Source organism: Neofelis nebulosa, chromosome 1 (assembly GCF_028018385.1).
Source record: "Neofelis nebulosa isolate mNeoNeb1 chromosome 1, mNeoNeb1.pri, whole genome shotgun sequence".
NCBI lineage: Eukaryota > Metazoa > Chordata > Mammalia > Carnivora > Felidae > Neofelis > Neofelis nebulosa.
The window spans coordinates 171,460,223-171,485,326 of NC_080782.1; the positions used below are offsets into that span (position 1 = coordinate 171,460,223).

Consider the following 25,104-nt stretch of genomic DNA (forward strand, 5'->3'; position numbering starts at 1 on the left):
TGTACAAATATTTTGGTTGGAAATCGTACCATATGCACTGATTTCACCACGATATTTCTGAGGAGCAGTCAGATATAGTTATTAAGTGATTAACAGCAATATGTCATGTGTCTTCTGTTGGAAGAGTATGAGTGAGTCGGTGTACACATATGTCAGGGATTTGGGGAATTCTGGTCTTTTATTTTTGGAAGAATGTTTTCCATGGGTAGAACTATATTCGTCCATATAAAATATTGATAGAAGCAAACCAGTGTGCTGTGCTCATCATCATATACAATGCTCTAAAATTATACCTAGCCTGCTTTGGCAATGTTATGGTACACCTAAAATTCCTACCTAATGCTTAAGAGAATGTGATCCACTAATCACCTAGTTTATAGAATCACCTGCAGCAAGCCAAATCCAGAAACTTTAGTTTTTGAAGCAAAAGTCCTGACACTGTGGCTTTCTAGTATTGGTCACTAGTTTTATTGACCTAGTGTTTTGCCTCATATGTTAAACTATGCATAAATATATATTCAAGATCTTAAAATTTTAAGGTGCTTAAGATAGAAGTATAATATAAATATAAGAGAGAGTTATATTGTTAATCCCAAGTACTGTTTCCAAGTTTCCGTTTAATCAGTTGGCAGACGTTGATTGGACCACTTGTCATGATATCACCACTGCCTTAGGAGAAGAGACAAAGAGCAGAACTCCACTTTGTGGATCTGACTTGTAAACCACTTATGAGCACCTCTGAGCTTCTGCATCTAACCTATTCCTGCAAATATATTTCAGCATATTTGCAGAAAACAGGTGCCTGTGTTCCATCAGTTTAAATGGAAAATTAATAATGTATTACAGAAACCCCGACCAACTTCTCCAAATATCACTAAATTGTTCTCTAACACCGTATAATTCCCCCGCACATTTCTGTATAATGAACAACATCTAAAACACCTATCGCTCAGTTATTTGTACTTAAGGAATTCAGGAGTGGATGTTTTGTATGCACCAAACAAGAGTGGGGTCGTGTGCTCTTATGTAAATAAGCAAAGAAATAATATGCAAAAGGACTATCCCATTTGATTGAATCTATGAGGTCATCCGTTGTAAGGTGAGGCATCACGTTATAGTCCCTAGGAAAGAAAAAGTGCTTCTAATTACACTTTGATTGTAAGATGTAAGATTGTAATGAATGCAATCAATTGATGCAATTGATTACAAGATACATCCTAAATTTAGAAATGTTAAACTATGTTGGGGTGGAAGGGGGTGGATAAGATGTCTTAAAATTGTTGAAGCAAGATCAAATGACCTGAGTTGGTAGACTTTAGTCCCAGGTCCCGTGAAAAGCTAACTCTCTGAGGGAAGATGGGCAGAGGAAGATTGTGGTTCACTTGACCCTTATTTGTGAAGTAGATGATCAATGCCAGGACAAGATTTAGCCCAAAAGAGCAACAGAGCTGTACCTACATTGTACCCGGACCTTCTTGAGGGATTTATGGGCAGCTTCAATGTTTCCACTGGCACACACGCCGATTCATTATAGAGATTTTCTAGTAACATAGTGATCTGGGGACAAATATTTTTGCAAATATAAATAGTGAGAATTCAGATTGAGAGACACACCTTTGTAGTTTTGCAAAAATGCTGTAATGGTGTTTTGTAAAACATATGGGGAGAGAGGGCACAAGAAATAGTGAAAAAGTTTTCTTGGGGATATTGGAGAAGTCTTGAAGAAAGAGGAACGTGAAGCCAGTGTCCTGAGTAAATGTGGTCTGTGGCAGGGGTCTTGGGGGATGGAAGTAAAGGGTCAGTAAAGGTACATGGGGGACTCAACTCTGAGAGTGACCTGATCTGCTTTGGATTTGAGTGGTTCACTCCAGAGGTGACATGCTCCGTGCACTGCAGGAGAAACTGAGGCAGGAAATCCTTCTGGCAAGAAATGTTTTCAAAAATTTTTGTTTGAGGTATGTATTATTTTAAGGATTTCACAGCTTTTATAATGTTCCTCATGCTTGAAGGTCTGCCACTTCATTGCCACTCCCCAATAATATGTTTCTAATTGCCTCACCACTAATCCCTATTCTGAGAAGCAGTCTAGCTCACCAAATCCCTGGAGGCAGAAATAAACCATTTGGGTGATAGATGTTTGTGTTGTTGCAGAACATTCCATGTATTGCAGACTGCGAATTCTTCAGACAATCCTCGTTTGTCTATTTTTCATGTGGCAATAAACATAGGTAAAAGTAACATGCATGCTCTGAGCACTATTGAAGTGATAAATAATAAGGCTAAGACACAGTGACAGATGGGCCCTGGGAACGGGGAACAATAAATCATGTGCTCAGGAAGCTAGACCAGTGCCTATCATTTTTGCAAAGGCAAACTGTATCCTTAGAAATGTCTTCAGATAAATGTGTTTGGTTTCTCTGCTTATTAAATACTTGCATGGCAATTTAGGTTACTCTCTTATACTGTATAATTGACTGGCAGCCTCTGAGTATTTACCTTTGTAAAAATTGACAGACAACTCTTGAATAACTCCTCAGCCACCAGCATGCAGATTTCTGCCTCAGCATTGTCTGCTCTCCATTTTTGTGGATGGAACAGGCAAATTAAAACCTTTCTGCCATATTTGAGGTGTTAACATTTCTTGAGTACCTGTATGTTAGGCTCTGGTTACATATTCTGGAGGTAGGGAAAAGGGACAGCTTATAACTTGCGAATATAACTTGGGTGTTAATACAGGAGGATTTTTTGGGGGGCGCCTGGGTGGCTCAGTCAGTTAAGCAACTGACTTCGGTTCAGGTCGTGATCTCACGGTTCATGGGTTCGGGCCCCGCATCGGGCTCTGTGCTGACAGCTCAGAGCCTGGAGCCTGTCTTGGGTTCTGTGTCTCCCTCTATCTCTGCCCCTCCCCCACTTGTGCTCTGTCTCTCTCTCTCTCTCTCAAAAATAAATAAAATGTAAAAAAAAATTTTTTTAAATACAGGAGGATTTTAAAAGGATATGGACATAACCAATTATGATTAAAAGTCTTTGACAATATGAATGAAAAAAGGCAATTTGGTAAATGTGTCAGACACAAAATGTATTATGAGATTACATTTCAAAGCATCAGATTCAAAGTCTATGTATTAAAAGTTGTTTTAAGGGCGCCTGGGTGGCTCAGTTGGTTAAGCATCTACCTTCAGCTCAGGTCATGATCTCACGTTTTGTGAGTTCAAGCCCCAAGTTGGGCTGTCTTATCTCAGCAAAGAGCCTGCTTTGGATGCTGTGTCCCCCCGCTCTCCTCTTTCTCTACCCCTTCCCAGCTCACATTACCTCTTTTTCTCTCAAAAATAAATATTTTTAAAAAGTTGTTTTAAGCTTATGAAGCCTTAGTGATTATCAATAGTGATTAACATGATATCAATTTCCATTCAGTCATATTTGCAACTACAATATAGTGCACAAAGTATATGCACGTTGACCCGATTCCCATTTGCATGGCCTGTAGCCTGTCTTCAGTCAAACTGTATGCATCCAGGAAATACCCAAAAGCTATCTTATAATTTCATCTGTGGTCTTTCATGATCATATAGGAAAAAAGTCGTAACTTTTAGATATTAACTTGAAAGATAATAATACATCTTTCTCTCTTTGCCAGAAGTCAAAGAATCATTCCTGTTAAGGAACAATACTAATTTCAGTGAATGGATGCTTAAGTGGATGCATTCATGAGGCATATGAATGGACTTCTTACTGTATGCATTGTAATCTGCAGAAACTCTGTAAGACATCATATATATGCTTATCTAATTCTTTGATATCTTCTGGTTGTCACACTCTGTGCAAGGTGCCCGAAATTGTCCAGTCACAAGGTGTTACTAATCTTCAGAAAAGACTCATTTGCAATGAGGAGAAACTATTTTTTAATGCAACACCAGGGAATATGTTTAGAAAAGATTTAAGTGGAAAACTCAAACTTCAAAACTGATAAACAGGAACTGATTAACAGGAGGGAGTAAATTGTAATTCATTAAACAACCAGGTGGGAATTACAAAGAACGATTCTGGAAGTTAGACAATATGAACCTTTTTTTTTTTTTTTAATTTTTTTTTCAACGTTTTTTATTTATTTTTGGGACAGAGAGAGACAGAGCATGAACGGGGGAGGGGCAGAGAGAGAGGGAGACACAGAATCGGAAACAGGCTCCAGGCTCCGAGCCATCAGCCCAGAGCCTGACGCGGGGCTCGAACTCACGGACCGCGAGATCGTGACCTGGCTGAAGTCGGACGCTTAACCGACTGCGCCACCCAGGCGCCCCAATATGAACCTTTTTAACACGTGTGGGCTGAAACGCTGCTTGCTGCATTATGTGTGAGCTACAGCATTGATCAGGGTGGGCTGTGGTCAGATCAGAATCTGAAGGAAAAAGTTGGCACAGACTTGGGAGGATTTTTCAGGAAGATAGGACAGCATGAATAATGAACACGAAAAGAGCAAAACTTACGAGGTGGGGGGTGAGGTCTGAGTGTTGCTCGTCTTTGTATCCCAGCTCACTGTACTGCCTATTAAAGGTTTTTATATATATTAAATGCCTCTTGGTAACCTAAGCCAAAAAATAATACATAAAACTTATGCCTAGTGGACTATTTCACCACCATACCAATATACCACATCTTCTGTATCCATTTATCAGTCAGTGGACATTTGGGCTCTTTCCATAATTTGGCTATTGTAGATCTTGCTATAAACATCAGGGTGCATGTATCCCTGCAAATTGGTATTTTTGTCTTCTTTGGGTAAATACCTAGTAGTATAATTGCTGGATCGGAGGGTGGCAAGGATGTGGAGAAAGTGGAGCCCTCTAACACTGTTAGTAGGAATGCAAACTGGTGCAGCCACTGTGGAAAATAGTATGGAGGTTCCTCAGAAAGTTAAAACTAGCCTAAGTTAAAAGTTAAGAACTAGCTTAAAATAGTTCTCTGTCGCATCCCATAAAATTTCAGTTTTCATTTTTGGAATTTTTTGTGTTTTTTTTAAACAATCACAACTATGCCTCATTCTTAAAATAAAGATCAAGTGATATTTTTGTCTCTTTCTGCCAACATTCCAGTAAAAAGTACATTTGTTTAATAAAAGTCAATTTGAAAATGTACACTTTTATTTTTCTTCCTAGGATATATCAACATATTGTATATTTAACCTTTTTTTCTAAAAATTTTTTAATATTTCTTTTTGAGAGAGAGCATGAACAGGGGAGAGGCAGAGAGAGAGGGACACAGAATCTGAAGCAGGCTCCAGACTGAGCTGTCAGCACAGAGCCTGACGTGGGGCTCAGACTCACGAACTATGAGATCATGACCTGAGCTGAAGTCAGACACTTAACCGACTGAGCCACCCAGGGACCCCTGTATATTCAACATTTTTTAAAACTGAGAATGTAAATCACATAAGGGTAGGAGTTTTGTTTTTTTTGTTTTTTCACTCCTTTCATTACAGCCTTAAACACTGTCTAGATCATGAAGATATTCTATACATTGAGTGAATGAATGAACAATAAATTTGCTTAGTATATTAAGAAACTCAAGGGAATCTTCAAAGTGCAACTTTAAGTAATTTGTATTTTGTCATCCTTTTGGATATCAACTGAAATTAGACTCATAGAAAATTCAATTTTATATTGGCTATATTGTCTACATTTAGATTATAATTAATTCACATTTTCAGCTAACTATGCAATATACCAGGCAAACATGACGCTTATAATGAAAGATGTTTTGTAAGGTTTTGAGGGCAACTATCATATCCTTAAATTATTTCTTCTGTATGTGATGTGTGTGTGTGTGTGTGTGAGCGTGTGTGCACACACATACTCAGAACCAGTGGCTCTCTGAGGTGCTATTTTTCTCTTCTTCAGGTTTAAATCATCATATAACGATCATAACACTTAACAGGTCATTGTCCTCCTCATGACCCAGACCCCAAGACTCAGGGTTTACTTTCATATCTCTTTTGTGAATCTTCTCAAGTACATGAGTTACCAAATTTGGTGGATTCTCTCACCACTGATAAAATTATGTAGGCGTTTGGGAACTAGCATTGTTTTCTTTAAACTCTCCATAGAATTAATTTTCCTGTCTTCCCCACTATGTTTATAGGTTTATTGTAAGTTATTCTATCTTACACATTAGCTGCATGTGTACATATACACTTTTCTATGCAAGATTATTTTGTGTGTATGTGTGTTTGTGTTTTAGTAGGCATTATACCTCCTCTTTTTTAAAAAATTTTTAATGTTTATTTATTTTTGTGAGAGAGAGAGAGAGAGACAGAGACAGAGACAGAGACAGAGACAGAGACACAGTGCAAGCAAGGATGGGGTAGAAAGAGAGGGAGACATTTCAAAGAGAATCTGAAGCAGGCTCCAGGCTCTGAGCTGTCAGCACAGAGCCTGACACAGGGCTCGAACTCATGAACTTCAAGATCATGACCTGAGTCAAAGTCAGATGCTTAATCAATTGAGCCACCCAGGCACCCCAGTGTTATACATCCTCTGTGTAAAGTAGATGATTCCTCCGTGTTACTAAGCTGAATTTATACTTCATCTCTGAGTCAGATAACTTTTACTAAGTGGCTTATCATACTGTTAGTTTGGTGAATAATAAAAATTATTCCTGGAAATTTCTCAAGGAATCTTTTTTGATAACTTATTTATTATTAAGGGTGGATGGTTCTGGAAATTATGTACAAATATCCTACAACACATTTCATCATTTAAAAAAAATCTTGGCATTCTGTTCCTATTTTTATTTTCTAAGCAGGTTCAGTCAGAGTTGGTAATAATAGATGTCACTGAATTCAAAATTGAGTCTCATATATTGTGATGAAACTAGTGACTTAATGGGGCAGTTCTAAGAAAGAAAAGGCCTTTCTATTTAAGGTTCCAATTCTCAACTAATGGAGTTCTCTGGTTTGTTATTTGAAAGGGAAATTTTTTTTAATTCCCATTTTTTAAAAAATATGCATTCTAGTGTCAGAGTAGATTGATTATTCAAAGATGAAAGTAGTGTGTCTTTTTTATCACATATGATTCCAATTACAGTTGAAATCAATATATATTTGATATATTTACTACTGAAGGCAAGTGTATTCTTCACTTTTAATGTAGCTCACGGTGAATTCGTGGTTAATTTCCTACTGATGGTGGTTGGTTCACAGTCTGAAAGGCCTTCATGCTGATCCCTGTGGCTCTTAGTTCTTGTAGGAAGAGAGCTGGTTGGGGGCTTAAGCTGCCTACTGAGTAGGATGGCCTCTGGTTTCTTAAATGGTAGAATCTGTGTGGCTAAGAGAAAAAATGATGATGATTTCCATTTGTGTGAACTTAAAATTTTCCATGTCTCACTCTGCAGTCACTTGTGTTTTATAAATTATTTTCTTTATATAAAAATGCTTCATTTAAAATGCTAAAGGTATTCCTTTGGAAAGTGTGTTCAGCTATGAAACAAAAATTATGGATAGCTTATACCGAATTAACATTTGGCCCTTCTTTCCACAGATTTTTTTTGAAGTTATTAATTTTGTGTGATAACTCCACATGCAATTTATTTTTAGGGGGATAGTTCCTATGTGAAAGATCGCTGGTGTGTTTTTGATGGATTTATGGTCTTCTGCCTTTGGGTTTCATTGGTATTGCAGGTAATTAAAACTTTTAAATTACAAGGGGGTATTTTCCAAAATGTGCATTGTTTTGCATTGAAAATCTCAATAAAAATAGTAACAAATATATGTCAAATGTCATAGTGTAACTTACTACAACATTATGTTATTTAAAATGTTTATGAGAAAAAAAACCATAACATTTTAATCATTGTCTGTCACATCTGTGAATGACTTTAATCAGTAATGAACATCAATACGACAGCAAATTACTTCTTACTAAAAAGGTGTAAAAATATATTTATTGAAATGAAGGACATTTAATTTAAAAATTCAAAATCTGTCTTTTATGTGACTGAATCCTCACTAAAAACGGCTGAAAAGTGTAGATACATTGGGATGAACATAAAATACTACATTCCAAATAGAAAATGCCTTACTATGAGAAATGGGGAACATATATTAAAAAGGCCTAAAGGTGGGACTTTCCCAGATAATAGAATTCATTTCCATGCATTCATTCAGGCTTGATTTTGCATTTAATTCAACGCAAGTTACCATATTCGTCATTAAAAAATTTAGAATAACACAAATTCACATCCATCCCGCAAAGTCATCATAACGCTTATTGAAGATCTCTCCTTATTTTTATAAAGCTCGCCTCTCCAACAGTCTGATTTCATCCTGCATATTAATGTGTTCTTTTCCATTTAATAGCTATTCTGTGATTGACAGACATTTTCTAATTATCATTTTGCCTCTGTTTAGTAAATGGTACAATTCCTTTTTATTTTTTATAGTAATTTTAACCCTTTCTCCACTACTTCATGTTCTAGATATTTTAAAAGTTCCACCAAAGAACTTTTATTATTAGTGAAGACGACTTAGCATACTTGCTCTGTATCCTAAGTTGGCATTTGTTTTTGTAATAAAAACTGTGCTTTGATGAATTACATGGGAAATTACTAAGAGCAGTGGCATTTACATTAGTTTATGTATTCATTTTCTCTAGAGATAGCTGTAGCTTCCAGGTGGACTCACAAGAAAATCCATTTCAGTGGAAGAAAATGCAGGGCCAAGCCCAGAGTGCTGGGTGAACCTCCTGATACCATCTGTGTTTGCTGTGACTGCAGACAATGCTAAGGGAAGCCCTGAGCTTGTTTATTGACCTCTTAATTTACAGGTATTTGAAATTGCTGATATAGTTGACCAGATGTCACCTTGGGGCATGTTGCGGATCCCACGGCCACTAATTATGATTCGGGCATTCCGGATTTATTTCCGATTTGAACTACCAAGGACCAGAATTACAAACATTTTAAAGTAAGCACTGTTTTTATAGATGTTAAGGAGGAAAGTCTATGACATTTTTGTAAGTTTTACCTACTTTCCCCCCCCCCCCCAGGCGATCAGGAGAACAAATATGGAGCGTTTCGATTTTCCTACTTTTCTTTCTACTTCTTTATGGAATTTTAGGAGTTCAGATGTTTGGAACATTTACCTATCACTGTGTAGTAAATGACACGAAACCAGGGTAAGTGTATCTACTAACTGCATTTTAATCTAGGTGATTAACAAGAAAGTTTCTGCAATTCTTAGGAGAAAAATCTGTGTCTAAATGGAACAAAAAAGTATTTATGGGCTCTGTTCTATATTCTCTGCTTCCTCAAAATTTTTTTGTCTGATTTTTTAACATAAGTATTCAAGACAAGCCAGACTGAAAAAATGTAAGCCTGTGGGCAGGAAGACTAAGCAGATTCCAAGTGTGCATTTGGAGGTTTTCCTCGGAGTGACAGAAAGAGGAGCGTGCTGCCATAATACCATCTGAGTATTTTCATCTCTTATTTAAATAAGATGGAAATGAGAAGTGGTGTAACTACTTGGAAAAACAGTTGGGCAGTTTCTTAGAAAGTTAAACAGACACCTACCATATATTCTGTTTATTCCATTCTAGGTATCTTACCAGGGGCAATGAAAACATATATCCATAAAAAAAGACTTCTACCTAGTGACTGTCTTTATAATAGCCCAAACTTCTAAGAACCCAAATTTATACCAACAGGTTGATGAATAAACAAATTGTGGTTATATCCATATGATGAATACTATTTAGCAATAAAAAAAAGTATGAGGAATTGATATATACAACATCTTGGATGAATCTCAAAATAATTATGCTGAGCGAATGAAGCCAGATGAAAAAAATTACATATTCTGTGATTCCATGAATTCAAAATTCTAAAAAATGCAAGCTTGTCTGTAATGACAAAAAGGAAATCGGTGACAGCCTGGGAGTAAGGATGGGGATAAAAGTAGGGGTTACCAAGGGACATTAGGAAACCTTTGAGGTTGATTGACATGTTCATTATCTTGGTCGTGGTTCTGTGCACTTAAAATTTATCAAAGCTGTACATGTTTTAAAAATACTTATTGAGAGGGGCGCCTGGGTGGCGCAGTCGGTTAAGCGTCCGACTTCAGCCAGGTCACGATCTCACGGTCCGTGAGTTCGAGCCCCGCGTCAGGCTCTGGGCTGATGGCTCAGAGCCTGGAGCCTGTTTCAGATTCTGTGTCTCCCTCTCTCTCTGTCCCTCCCCCGTTCATGCTCTGTCTCTCTCTGTCCCAAAAATAAATAAACGTTGAAAAAAAAAAAATTAAAAATACTTATTGAGAGAGAGAAAGACTGAGGCAAGGGCAGAGAGAGGGAGAGAGAGAATCTTAAGCAGGCTCCGTGCCCATCATGGAGCCCATGTGGGGCTCGATCTTACAACCATGAGATCATGACCTGAGTCGAAATTAAGAGTTGGATGCCCAACCAACCGAGCCCCCCAGTCTGTATATTTTAATATGTGCAATTTATTCTATGTCAGGTATATTTTACTAAAATGGTATAGAAATGTCTTAGTGTAAAGCAGAAATCTAAATTTCTAAATATCTTCATACAGTTAGACAGTTGATTGAGCACTCTTTATTTTGTGCTGTTACCCACTGAATTTAATGTGACTTTTCTCATTTACTAATTCCCTGTTTATACTGGGTTTGTACCTATGGACTCTGTTGTGCTTGATTGACTACCCCTGTTTAACTACCCCTTCACCCATATTACACTCTAGAATTTGTTTAAATTCTAACATGGCTGCATACATGGGGTCTGTTTCCAGCTTCCAGCCTTACACAAGCTCAGAACCCTATTATCTGCATCTTGTGGGCATTAAAATCCAAGCTCTTGGCTCCTGGACACTTAACGCCCCATTCATACCATTTTTCAATGCGTGTATTTCCCTGTCTCTAGTTTTTAGTTCCCTCTTACCTTTTGACCTTTTGGAATGTATTTTTCTTTCTTCAAAGCCCAGATAGGCATCTTTAAATGTTACCATTTATCCAACCGGTCTACTTGTTTGTAATGGAAAGTGTTGAATTTAATACAGCCCAGTTTGCCCTCTGGCACTCATAGCTATTTCCCCCCCCCCCCAATTTTTCTCATTACCTTGTGAAGTCCTTGAGGACACAAGGGGAGAGGGGTGGAGAACATTCATCTTATGTCTCGTACTTAGTCTAGCGCAGAGTAAGTACTTAGTAACTGTCTATTGAAGGCATGGTGCACAATACATTATATTTACACAGATAATAATAACATTGTGACAAGTTGATATAGAGGAGGAAATTTAAAACAGAGGAATAAAAGCAAGTTTCTAAATAGGACAAAGGAGAAATAGTTAAAAAGTAGAAAAGCACTGTTGAAAGTGGAGAGAGGCAGTGAACTAGCACAAATATGGTGAGGAAGTTGAAGGAAGAGGTGAGTAAGGGGGCTGTCTGTGTGGGTGAGGGAAGAGACAAATGTGTGGAAGAAAACGTGTAAGTAGTTTTTTTTTAAGTGTATGTAGGCTGTAAAATATGTCTAGATTGTTCCATGAATGAATATGGAGGTGGGAAAAAGATATTGTGTGGGTGGGAAACAATAGAATAGAGTTGAACAGAGAAAGCTTCCGGATAAGAAAGCCTCTGTGTTCTAATAGCAGTGAGCACAGGAAGCTGATTTAAAGTTTCCATTTTATTAAAAATAAAGTCAGAATGCGAGACTTCTAAAGCATGTTAGAATTGTAAAACTACTTGGAAGATCAGACATCCTGCTGGTAAACCTAATTTTGACACATCAAGTACGATACAAATGGTGAAGAGGGATAGGAGCACCTCTGACCTCAGGGCCCTTGCATCACTTCAGAAAGTGCTCTTCACCATCTCCTTACCATATGCAGTACTAGGACATGAATGGCAAAGAAACAAAACAAAACAAAACAAAAAACAAAACAGCAAACAAAAAAAGCCATTAAAGGACCTCTTGTATTCTGAATATTAGCTCCAGCTCATTACTCAATCCTAAAAATGGAATTCTCTATGAAGAATTTCATACATTTTGGCAGAGTTTTTGGTTACTCTAGACACAGCAGTTATGGAAGAATGTCTGCATGTTCTCTCTTTCCAGTATTTATAAAATCTGCCCATTATTGTTATGTCCATACACATATATCTTGCCTTCCTTTTATGTGACAGTTTACTCTCTGAGAAGAAAATATGTAACTGCCCTCAGGATAGTAATGTTGCTACAATAACAGCTTTCTTTCGTAAGTTTGATGATTCATTTGAAGGACCGATCATTTATGCCATTTTTTGTTTTAATTTTCAGTTCAGTATTAACTGAGTTTTAGTCTCACTCATAAGCAGAAAAATTATTGATGCCATTTTACCATTAGTTCCAGCCAGACATTAATTTATTTTTAGAGACTCAAAAAACTGTCCAAAGTCAAAATAAAACACATAAAAAATCCCAATTAAAAAATTCCAACCTTTTTGTTTCCTTTTCTTCTGAACTAGAAATTTCTCATCAACATCTCTGAGTCAGATATTAAGCTACATCCTGATGGTTGTGTTTCCAGCGATCAGTGTTGCCAGTCACTGGCATGACCTCATTTCTCTTATTTATTGTCCTTTAACAATCCTTCCGATTTCTGCTTAATTGTTTTGCATGCACAACAGCCTAATAATGGGAGAGTCTTCAGGCAGAGCTGTGTCTGTTCAGAAACCTGTATATCCTGCGTTTCCAGGCTGACCTCTGGAATTGATTATGTGTAGCCTGTGAGGCAAACAGGATAAATAAGGAAGCAACTCAATACACCCAGTTTTGCTTTTAGATGAAGCTGATTTCTTTTAAAGCAGAGAGAAGGGAATCTTAGCTTTGTCCTCAGTAGCATTACTAGTAAAGCTTTATTCTCCTCTGATAATGAAGGGCGACCTAAGGCAGTTATGGCACAGGTAATGGGATTTGACTCAGCAAAGCAGTTCATATCCTACAGAAATTTGAGAAAAGCGATGGCCTGTGGCAGAAACAGGTGTTACAAAATGCCAAATGTGTTGGCAGAAATCTCCCTGAAGCTACAAGATGATCACGTAAAAATGAGCTGGTAGGTGAAATAGAAAAGATGAAGACTTATCTGCCACCTTATTACCATTCCTGAGAAAGGAGAGAAATTTATTTCTAGCTGAGTATCAAATAATGAAATCTTCTTCCCAAGAGTGAGATAATTAGAAAAACCCTAAAGAAAGCAAATGTGAATATTAAGTATATAAAAGTTGATTCCACCAGGAATTCAAGTAAATACTTATAATGGCTGAGCCATTAGTTTTGAGACCCAGAGGTAGGGAACCGCACATCACAGATGCCCAGGACGTTCCTAGAGTATCCTTGCTGTGGCAGAGTAATTACTAATAGCTTTCTTTTCCATCTCAGGGAAATCTCAGGACGGTCACCCCACCCCAGGGTAGCTTGTAGGACTTGGTGGTATTTTATAAAATATCACTGACACTTAGCCTAGAGATAAGGTAAAGTTGGATTTGGGTTTTTTATTACTGGCCCCAAATAATATTTAAGTTTACCCTTTAGGGTACTTGGGAAAATAAATGAATTATTATCTTATAAATTCTGTTCACAAAATAATGAGTTTTTTTAATGGAAAAGTCAGAAGAATTAAAGATAGAAACGTGGTGGAACTTAAAATGTTAATTTTTAATTTCTATGGACTTTATCAAGAGGGAATTTTGTAGAATATGTAAAATCGTAATGCCTCAAATTCATGCAAAGGTCTTTGAAGTCTTCTTGATTTATATTTAAACTTCTTTTGAAGGATGAAGACACACTGTTCAGTTTAACTTGCAGGACTCACGCAGAGACGTCTGCTGGGTGGGCGATATAAGAACAAGTTTGGATAAATGCATATTGGAGAGATTTTACTTTAAAATATTTAAAGAAGAAATGAAAATACTCTGATGGGTGCATGTAAATTTCTAACTAAATTAACAGCCACATTTATGGAGCACCTGTTCTACCTCATGTATTGTGCTTTTATAACTTATTTTTAGAACAACCTGAAAGGAATTATTTCCCCCATTTTGCAGATGAAGACACAGTCCCAACATAAATAATATGTTGGTCTGGTGAGTGAGAGCGTTAGGATTTGAACTCAAGTCTGACTTCCAAGCCCCTGCTTGTTCTCCCATTTGAGTAATTTCTACCTTGTTATGATCCCATATTTGTAAACCTGTAGACACATACAGGCGCACATCTGTATGATACACTCTTTATATGGCATAGAGAAAATTAAAGTCTACATGACCTCTGGTTTCTTTCTACCACCACGGAGATGGTGTGTTCCGGGGGTTCTGTTTCATCCAAGCCCATAAAATAGTGACACACAATATATTTGTATGAGTCCATCGATCCCTTCTAAAATTGTGCATATCCATGTCAAAGATGTCGCCCATTCGAACCACCAGTTAAATCCACCTTTTATCTGTTACTAATTTTAAAAAAATAAATGTGAGTAAATATTTCAGAATAACTTGAATTCCCATATGAAAATTAATACCAAAGTGATTTTCACCAGAACAGCAAAAACATTCGTGAGTCTTCAATATAAAAAAAGAAAACCCTACACTTTGAAAAAGGGTCTAAAAGTAATCAAGTGATTTTTTTTGATCAATTATAATATAGCACTTCTTTTGATCTTACTTCCTAGAAAGAAGAGAATGTCATAACATAGGTTATAAAACTCTTGCTATTAGTGGTAAATATTTATTGAACAATTGATAGCTGTTATCTTCTCATTCAATACCCGTAACAGCTTTCTACGTGCGTCATGTTCTATTGTTATACTCTGTATTACAGCCAAGGAGATTGAACCTTAGTGAGGTTAAATAAGATATCCAAGATGAAACAGTGTGTAACTGGCAGAGCAGAGTTGAAACCCAGTTCTCTCCAACACTGATTTCTAGGCTTTTAAAGATTCATGTTGTACCGTGGTCCGTAAGTGAGATGATCTTCAACATGTGCGTGTGTCCATGTTTGAATAAAATGTTTAGTTTCCCTTCGGCTGCAAGGAGCACATGCTTAGGAGACAAACTCTGAATTGGCAGATGAGTACCTGGTTGAGATCGCCTATATTAGGACTCAAAATTCTGTCATGATGCACTCCTGAACCTACTGTGTGAATGGGAAGTGAGGGGCCTTGACGGTTCAGCCCCTCACAAATCGCGTTCACTGTAGTTGTCTGTGTAGAAATCATTACTGAGCATCATTTTGGTATCTCAGGTTCAATCGGACCAGCTTGCGTTCCTCCTGATAGAAAGCACCTTCACGTGCAGTGACCATAGCAGCACCAGGAGTACCTGTTGGGAATTCATCTCTAGGGTGGGATCTCTTTGACAGAGAAAATCACCTGGCCAACTTTGTAAAAATACAAACTCTGAGCCATATCCATGGATTCCTATCTATTGGCAGGGCTGAGACTCTCAGAATTGGTTGGGTTAGAAATCAGTGATTTAAACCCTTGGTTCTACAATTAAAACTCCCAAAAATGTGTTAAGAGTGGAAGGCAAATTTTGCATGGTTTCTTCAAAGATAAATCTGGAATCTTCAAAGAAATGCTAAGCTTTTAGCTACTATGCTTCCACCTGTGGGGAACTTGAGTTTCCTGACCCTTCAGACTGTGTCCTTAGAAATGTCAGCAGTGCCTAGGTAGCTCAGTCAGTTAAGCACAGGACCTTCACTTTGGCTCAAGCCATGATCTTGCAGTTTCGTCAGTTTGAGCCCCGCGTCGGACTCTGCACTGACAGTTGGGAGTCTGCTTGGGATTGTTTCTGTCTCCCTCTCTCTCTACCCCTCCCCTGTTCACGCTGTCTCTGTCTCTCTCAAAAATAAATAATTTTTTTCTTTACTTTTTAAGTTAAAAAAAATATTTAAGAAGCACCAGAGGTGATGAGAGCTTCTTGTCATTCTTCCAAAGAAGTAGGTTGCCCATGTGTTCTGGGAACTCTAGAAATAAAATAAATTTTGTTTATTTAGTGACTCACCTGTCTTAGATCTAGCAGTTGAGTGGGGCAGGTATACTTTGTGGTCGGTAGTTACACATTCTTAGCACTGTGGAACTCACATCATTTAACCGCAAACAGTAGCACCCTGTCAGAGTGGGGAGAATGGCTGTTCCCCAGCTGTACAATTCAGCCAAACCACAGCCGGTAAACATAAATATATTTGGAGCTTCTAATAGGTATGAGGCACTTTGTATTCCTAATTGCTAATTCATAAGGTGATCTCATATGTTGGGCATTAGGATCCTCATGAGAGAGAAGAGGAAGTAGCTCCTTGCCACACATTAATTAATTGATAGAATCACCGATTGAAGACCTATAATCTTTGTCCCAAATTCTGGTGGCCATTTTCCGCCTTGCCAGCTGACTCCTCACCCTGGGATCTTGTAGCTTCTTAAGCAAAGGAAGAAGAGTTACTGCTTGAGGAGCCCTTGGTCCAGATTCAAAATGTCAAGGGTAGGGGCACATGGATGCCTCAGTCAGTTAAGCATCCCACTCTTGGTTTCAGCTCAGGTCATGAACTCACGGTTTGTCGTGAGTTTGAGCCCCACATTGGACTCTGGTGTTGATAGTGCGGAGCTTGTTTGGGATTCTCTCTCTCCCTCTCCTTGCCCCTCCTGCATATTCTCTCTCTCTCTCTCTCTCTCTCTCTCTCTCTCTCCCAAAAAAAAAAAAAAAAAAGGTGTCAAGGGTAGTGTACTTTGTCTTATGACCTCAAATCAGTTTTCACATTTCCAATTTGGAGCTGATCAATGCAAACTCTGTGTCCTGATACTTTACTGATACTCTTTGAATACATGAATACATTCAAATACCTCTCATTGTCTAATCCTTGTTCAGATGCCCATTTCCTGGTCCCTGTCACCTGTGTTGTCACTTATCCATATCAGCAAAGTAGTGAGTGATAGAATTAAGGGAGTACAGTTGGGGAAAATATATAATTAAAAGAACTATTCAGATATAACAAGGTACAATGATGATTTAAAATACTTGTTTCAAAAGAAAATAATGTTTTGTCATTTAAATTACATACACTATTTGAAAAAAGTATTTAATTTTGCCATTTTGATGCATGATGAATTTAGCACTTTATGGCTTTGTCTATCTACCCATTCAGGAATGGATTAAGGAATGGAAAATCATTAAAATACTCTCAGCCAAACAGTAAGGGGAAATTTATTCCCTAATTACTTACAAAATGTGCCAGTTTTACTTGTTTATAAAATGTGGGTGATGTCAATATTATTTCCTACCTCAGACTATTTGTCTTATTTTGTAGTCCCTCTAAAAGTCCAGGTAGGGCAATTAAAAGTTTTCAAAATCAATAAATAGTCTCTTCTCTGCAAATTCCAGGGTGGGGTAAATGTTCCAAAACATCCAGCATTGGAAGTAGCCAGGCCAATTCATAAGAGTTTTTAATTAACCCTGGAAGAGGAGGCCAAATAGGAATGAAAACGAAGCCAGATGATTCTCTGGAATGAACCCAAAATGCGGGTAGCAGCCAGAGCGAGTCCATTGTCAGCAAAGGAAAGGGACAACCTGTAAATGCAGGTCTAAGTTTTGAGCAAGAAAAAAACCCTTGTTGTCTGCCTGCCATTAAGAATGAGGCAAGCAATGCCCTAATGTATCAAAGGGGACATTCACTGTCCTTCCAGGTGCAAAGACTGTGTGTGTGTGTGTGTGTGTGTGTGTGTGTGTGTGTGTGTTCACTCCATGGGTTTAACCAGAAATGTATTCTCCTATTTATTTTTGACTTCTCTCTAGAACATACAATATAAATAGAAGAGAAACCTATGGATGCAATAAATAACAAAATGCTTTTCAAGTATATAGTGTTGTCTGTTGCATATGGATTTGTTGTGCCATGTACTTCCTTTTTTGCATCACTGACAATTTCATCGTGGAATGCAAACCTCAGAAACACGTTCGTTGTAGCCAAGCCTCTGTGAATGTTTTTTTACAGCAAATGGACCAAATTTGGCTACAAGAGCTCAGTGTTTTTCTGCTTATGTGCAGTTCTTCAGGGGAAAAAATGTAAGAAAAATATAAACAAAATAGCTATCTATAAATTCCCATTGTAGGTATAGTTCATGAAAATCTTGCAAATAAGTAATAACTTCTGTCAATTAGTGTCTTTGACCTTTTGGCCATTCTCACAAATGAGGGACAGGGTGTAAGTAAGCTCAAAGTGTATCAGACACACTGTGTCAGTTTGGGGGAAGCACAGATTTTTGTCTTTTTTCCCCAATATGCAAAATCTCTGAGAATGTAGTTTAAAAATTGGTTGCTATGGTAACAAGTGCTTGTTTATAATCCCTGAGAAAAAGCCGAGAATAGCCACACCAGCAATGAAAGGGTGAAAATGTTGTTCTCTTTCTCTCCCTGACCTTTCTTGTTCTCTCTCTCCTGTGCACACACAGGCTCTGGCATTTCCTCTTTCCAGGATGCCCTAGATCTGCCTTAGACCTAGCATTTATTGATCCTTAAGTAGTCACTCCAAGCAACAACCCCATTGGAAGGTCTTCCCAATGCTCACCATCTACCACCTGCAGTCAGATGTGATGTTTCTGCTTTGTGAGCCTGTAACACTAGCAACATATAGCTGGCTCTCAAAGCATTCGCCATGCTCTACTGTGGTCATGACTTTGCTAGGTAGTAAAGCCTCTGATTTGGAAATACCTTCTTGGTCATCTCTGTTCCTAGCATGTTGTGTGGCACAGAATGGGCCATTCAAATATAATCATTTTGAATGAGTGGATAGACAAATGCAGTAAAGTGGCTTCACTAAGAATAGGGGAAAAAACAATTTCTGAAAAGGGGCTAAGTAATAAGAATAGTTATGTTCTTAAGTGAGAGTAACCACAAAATGCCAACACTAAATGCATTACAACCAGCAGTGACAGCAGTTTGATATCGGTAGAGAAAGATGAGATTGTGAGTAATGAGAAGAATTTGAACACAAAATCTTGAGCTATTGCATTTGGCATTGTTGAGTCCTATGGACAGAGGAGAACAGAACACAATGGGCATGTGATTTGCTCTAGTTATTACCTTTTTTTTTTTCTTTAAATGAAAATGTGATGAGGTCATTCTGGGAATAGTTGTTTTTAATAATAGCTGAAAAGTTTCTCATCTTACAAATGAGGACACTGAGGCTCAGATGGTCAAAGTGAATTGCCCAAGGTGATTAAGTTGGTTAATCACTAAACTGAATGATATCCTTGTGTTCCAATGTATAGCTCTATCAGTGCTCTGTACCATCAGGAGTAATAATTAACTTAGGACCATAAAACTCTTGGGGTGCCTGGGTGGCTCAGTCAGTTGGGTGTCCAACTTCGGCTCAGGTCACGATCTCACAGCTCGTGGGTTCGAGCCCCGTGTCGGGATCTGTGCTGACGGCTCAGAGCCTGGAGCCTGCTTCGGATTCTGTGTCTCCCTCTCTCTCTGCCCCTCCCCTGCTCACACTCTGTGTGTCTCTCTCTCTCTCAAAAATAAATAAACATTAAAATTTTTTTTTAAAGACCATAAAACTCTTAAATACTTAAGTATTATTTGAGGCTGTTGTAAACAATTTTAGCAACAAGTTCAGAACACATTTTCTTAGATTTCAAACTCCTACATTATGTTATATGTAAATAGGATATTTTGTTAAGAATTTTTTTAAAAAGCATATGCCAGGCAGATAATTAATGTCTTTTGAAAAACAATTAACTACTCCAAGGAATTCTAGTATTCATTTTGAAACATGGAAACTACTGAAGCCAGAATTTAAAAAAATGGAAAATCCATGCCAATTTTTGGATATCACACTTACAAATTGCATAAAAACAACAGGATCCAATTACTGAAGAATTTCTTCTGTGGTTACTTTACAAGCAAACAAATAAACAAACACATTAGTAAATTTGTCATAAATTTAAATAATTGTAGAAAGACACATTTCTTCACTTAGTAAAAAAATAATTATTACACATTTACTATGCATTAGTTAAGATTCTTCAGAGAAATAGAACCAATAGGATGTTTATATAGGAAGCAATGAGATTTATTTTAAAGAATTGGCATATGTGATTATGGCGACTAGCAAGACCAACATTTCAGAGCAAGCCAGCAAGCTGGATATTTCAGAATGAGCTGTTGTTGCAGTATTGAGTCCAAAAGTAGTTTGGAGGCTGAATTCTTTTCAGAGGATCTCAGTATTTTTCCGTAAGGCCTTTAACTGATTAGATGAGGCCCACCCATATTATGTTGGATAATCTGCTCTACTCAGAGTCTACTGATTTAAATGTTAATTACATCTTAAAAAATACCTTCACAGCAACCTCTAGACGGTGTTTGACCAAACAACTGGGCACCATAGTGTAGCCAAATTCACTCATAAATTTAACCATCAGACTATATGTCAGGAACTGTGTGGACTTGGAGGTTATACTGGGGAACAGTCAAGTTTGGGAGACACCCAATGAACAGCTGACCACTCAAACATGAATTACACACTTCCCAAGTGCCAGAAATGAAAAGTGTGGGTACTTCGAGAAATTATAGCAGAGAAGCCTAACCCAGCCTGAGGGACTTGAAGAGGCTCCCCTGAGAAAGTGACATTCAGGCTGGGGCCTAAAAAGTGAAAAATGGGTTAACCAAGCAGAGATGGGAGGAGAGGTTTCCAAGCAGAGGAAAAAGTCCTAAAGTAGAAGGAGCACACCAAGAGCTGAGATAAGACCACCATGTTGGGTACTGGGCCATTTGAAAGGGGAGAAGCCAGATCCTTTGGATCTTATAGATGAGATTTGCCATGGACAGGCTTCAGGTAAGACCAAGATTATGAAAAGCCTGTCTGTATGTTCTGTGGCTAACGGATTGGAAGGGTTAAGAGTGCTGCAGGATGACCAGTTCGGGCACTAGATGGTGATGCAGGTAGAGGTGAAGATGGTGAGAGTTGAATGAGCTCAAAAGATATTTTGGCAGATATTTAGGGCCACGTGATGATTAGTTATGGGAGTTAAAGGAAAAGTAGATATCAAGGAGATTGCGCACTCTCAAGCTTGCTCAGCACTGTGGATGAAGGTCTCATGGTGCTGCTTGTCATGAAGGAATGTTGGCAAAGGAGTCTGGGCTCAGTAAGGGGAGTAGAGTTGGAGGCACTTGGGGCGTAGCCAGGTGGAGACATCTAATAGGTAGTTGGACATGTAACTCTGAGAGTCTAAAAGACACCTAGGATGAGAGAACTGCAACTATGAGAATGGATTTGTCTGCACAGGGAGAGACTATCATAAAAAAAGAGAGGAGGCCAAAGACTGAGCTCAGAGCAACTCAAAACTGAGGGCCAGTTCCAGAAGGAGAATGACCTGAGAGACAGGGACAAAACTAGCAACGTCCAAGTCAGCAACTGTTGCATCTCTCTCTCTCTCTCTCTCTCTCTCTCTCTCTCTCTCTCTCCCCCTCCCCACCCAACCACAACTGGGAAAGGTTTTCTCTTTTTAAGGACTCGTGTGATTAGGTCAGGCTCACCCAGATAATCCAGGATAATCACCCAAATTCAAGCTTTTTAGCCTTGTTCACATCTGTAACCTTAATTCCATTTGCCATGTAACCTAACATATTCACATGTTCCGGACATAAGAATGTGCACACCTTGAGGGGGACGTTGTTCTGCCCACCATCAAACAAGTATGTGCAGTGCTATCAGAAGCCGCAGGAGAGAGAAACTGAAAATGGTCCAGCTGGATGTGACACATGGAAATAAACAAGAACAAGTCTAGTGGATTCGGGATCATGCAAAAGAGGCTAAAAAATTAAATTAGGGGGCTTAGAAATTGATAATTTTTTTTCAAGAAATCCAACTGTGAATAAGAAATGCAGGTCTTGAAACCCACTTAAGCATGAGTGAATATTTATTAGGACTGGAAGACTCATTGTCTATATTTAGAGTTTGGCTGGTTGTAGCAAGAATTCTACCCTCCCTAATTCCAGAAAGCCTCTTTTTGTATCATGAATATCTGATGGAAAATGAACAAGGAAATAATTAACGTTAACAAATAAAAATAAAACTTAGAAGATTCTTGCTAATGGTGACAATGAAACAACTATACATTCTGAAACTCCCAATGTTTATTTCCACTTTTAAAAAGAGTAATTATCATGTGGTTTTAGATACATGAGTTCCAGGGCAATTAATCATCTAATAAATGTGTCTCTAACAAGCATTTGCTAATAGCTTGATGTTGGCAAAAATAATGTGTTTCAGATCTGCTGCCTCTGAAGCCAAAAGATTTCAACATAATATCTCGGCTGGTGAGGGTTGTGCTTGAAATGAGAATCAGTGTTAATATGAAAGAAAAAAATAAATGGAATACAAAAGGAGAAAACTGCTCTAATACTTATAAATCAGTAATAGTTAACAGTTATTGGGTGAGTAACTGATTCCCAGTGCTATTCTGGGAGTTAAATATTAGCTCATTGAAACATAAGACGCTCCCACCAGTTGGTGTGAACGCTATCCCCATTTTACAAATATGGAAACTGAGGCAGCACACAACAAGACTAGGGTTCCAGTCTAATCTTGTCCAATCCAATCAGGCTATCAATAGCAATCGAGAACAGCTAACACTTACTGTCTACCAAGTACCTGTTTTAAGTACCTTACAGACTAAGTCATTACATTTTTGCCACAGCCCTGTGAGATAGGCATCTCCCTGCCATCTCCTGAGGAAGAAACTGAGGCACAGATAGGTAAATTATTAATTTCGATGGGCTTCCCTCTCTGAACTTCACCTTAACCTTCCTTAAGTTAGGAATTAGGTGATCTATGCAGTTTCTTTCAGCTGCCCAGTGCTGTCAGTATCACGTGCCTGAATTCCTTCTGTTCTTTTGACAAGTCTTTTAACGTTTATTTACTTTTGAGACAGAGAGAGACAGAGCATGAACGGGGGGAGGGTCACAGAGAAAGAGGGAGACACAGAATCTGAAACAGGCTCCAGGCTCTGAGCTAGTCAGCACAGAGCCCAACGCAGGGCACGAACTCACGAACCGCGAGATCATGACCTGAGCCGAAGTCGGATGCTTAGCCAACTGAGCCACCCAGGAGCCCCTCTTTTGACAAATCTTTATTATGTTTTTACGTATGTTTTGTTTGCTACATTTTATTATTGTAATGATTAATAAATATTTATAATAAGCATTTATTGAGCATTATTATTATTGTTGAGCATTTATTTATTGTGACATGCTAGGTGCTAAGTTGAGTGAATTCCTTGGTTTACTTAACCTTCACACAGGCTTTGCTTTTAATTATGGCTACTCTCCCTGCTGACAGATGAACGAACTGAGCTTAGAAACATTTAGAACTTTATTCAAGTCACACAACTAATAATTGGGAGACCTTGGGATCAAACCCAGAAAACCTACTCTGAAACTTAAGTCCCCTTAACACTTAGCTCTAATGTGTGGTGTCCACATCAGAAACATAGGTCAGACTTAAGCAAAGATGAATATTTGGCCTACATATAAAAATATGAAATAGGGTGAAGTAAGTGATATGTCTACCCAAAATCATATCTCTCAGACATAACCAAGTAGTAATTTCCACAATGAGAACTTTCCCTTGGGTTTTCTGTGTGGGGTCCAAAGGAGCCCATACCATATACCAGAGGGCACAATTATTTCAACACTTATTCCCTGACAGTGGACAGATTATCTCCTGGCAGCTAATAGAATCCTGAAGGAATGCACTTGGGGTGTCTGAAATGCAGGTGAGGATTTTAGAGCTTTGTTTACAACTGAGACAGAGCTGGTGAGGTGTCAGCAGGCCTCAGGTATGTATGTGCAAACCTGTGAATTGTGTGTGTGCACGGTGGCCCCAAGCAGGGAAGGGATTGCAGAGCGTTGAGTGTCAGACTCTAGAGAAAACGCATTATACACAGGGAAGGAAGCAGCCAATTGAATATAAGAAGGTATTAAAGAAGAAATATGACCCAAAACATCTGCCTCAATTTGGCTGTAAGCTGAGGGCTAAGACTGTCCTGAGGTCCATCTCCACTTAGGAAATGCTTACAAACATCGAGGTAGTGGGAAATGACTTGTAATAAAATCATGGATTTAGAAGGCTTGTGAAATCGTCTAGCCTAAACTTTGGCCAGGGCACAAGCCATGTGAATTGTCTCAGAGAGCAGCTATTCAGGGCCCATTTTAAAGGTCAGCCCAGAATGAGATTCCACAATCACCATTCCAGCGATGACCCATACTCGCTCCCAAGAAAGCTATTACTTATCTAAATCCTCATACATCAATTTAATCTCCACCTTGCCCTCCAGAACAATGAAACAGGGATGTATCACCATCCACCTAAAAGACCTTCATGTTCCTGGAGCTATCACCAAATCACCCTATAATCTCTCTCTTTCCAACACCATTCCATTGGTTCCTTCAATCCCACGTTATTTGTCTGGATTCCTTTCTCAACTGCATATCTGCCAACACAGAAGAAGACTGAGTGTCATTTATGCGACTCATAGGATGACATCCTATGATCGTCACCATTTACTGTTTGGTTAGAAGTAGGCAAGTAAAATTTGTGCCCACAGTAGGGTAAGTATTTGGTGAACAACAAGGAAGCCCCAAGTAGGTTAACATTCCTTGAAAATTTACAGCAGAATTCTTTCCTTTGCTTATCTGGGTCTTGGTCCTTAATGACCAAAACAATAATAGTAATAGTATTCTTTTTTTTTTTTAATGTTTTTTATTTATTTTTGAGACAGAGAGAGACAGAGCATGAACGGGGGAGGGGCAGAGAGAGAGGGAGACACAGAATCGGAAGCAGGCTCCAGGCTCCAAGCCATCAGCCCAGAGCCCAACGCGGGGCTTGAACTCACGGACCGCGAGATAGTGACCTGAGCCGAAGTCGGACTCCCAACCGACTGAGCCACCCAGGCGCCCCAGTAATAGTATTCTTATATAGAGCTATTGTGAAGACAATCAGGGATCATTTGAGAATGTCTCATTATGTCATTAATGCTATGAACACCCTTCATGAATCATGAATCTTACATCTGGGTCCC

General features: G+C 38.5%; 1 protein-coding gene across 7 annotated transcripts in view; it reads left to right on the top strand.

Moving 5' to 3' along the window:
* Nucleotides 1–25,104, top strand: part of NALCN (sodium leak channel, non-selective) — a 333,612-nt gene that overhangs the window by 28,883 nt on the left and 279,625 nt on the right. For 5 of the 7 annotated variants that reach the window (XM_058743569.1, XM_058743516.1, XM_058743505.1 and 2 more), the window contains 3 exons: nt 7,589–7,672; nt 8,817–8,956; nt 9,039–9,167. The exons of 1 other annotated variant lie outside the window; for it this stretch is intronic. In XM_058743569.1, the coding sequence (XP_058599552.1) occupies nt 7,589–7,672; nt 8,817–8,956; nt 9,039–9,167 (353 nt within the window). The remainder of the gene's footprint in view (nt 1–7,588; nt 7,673–8,816; nt 8,957–9,038; nt 9,168–25,104) is intronic. One more of the 7 variants, XM_058743534.1, reaches the window with a different exon arrangement.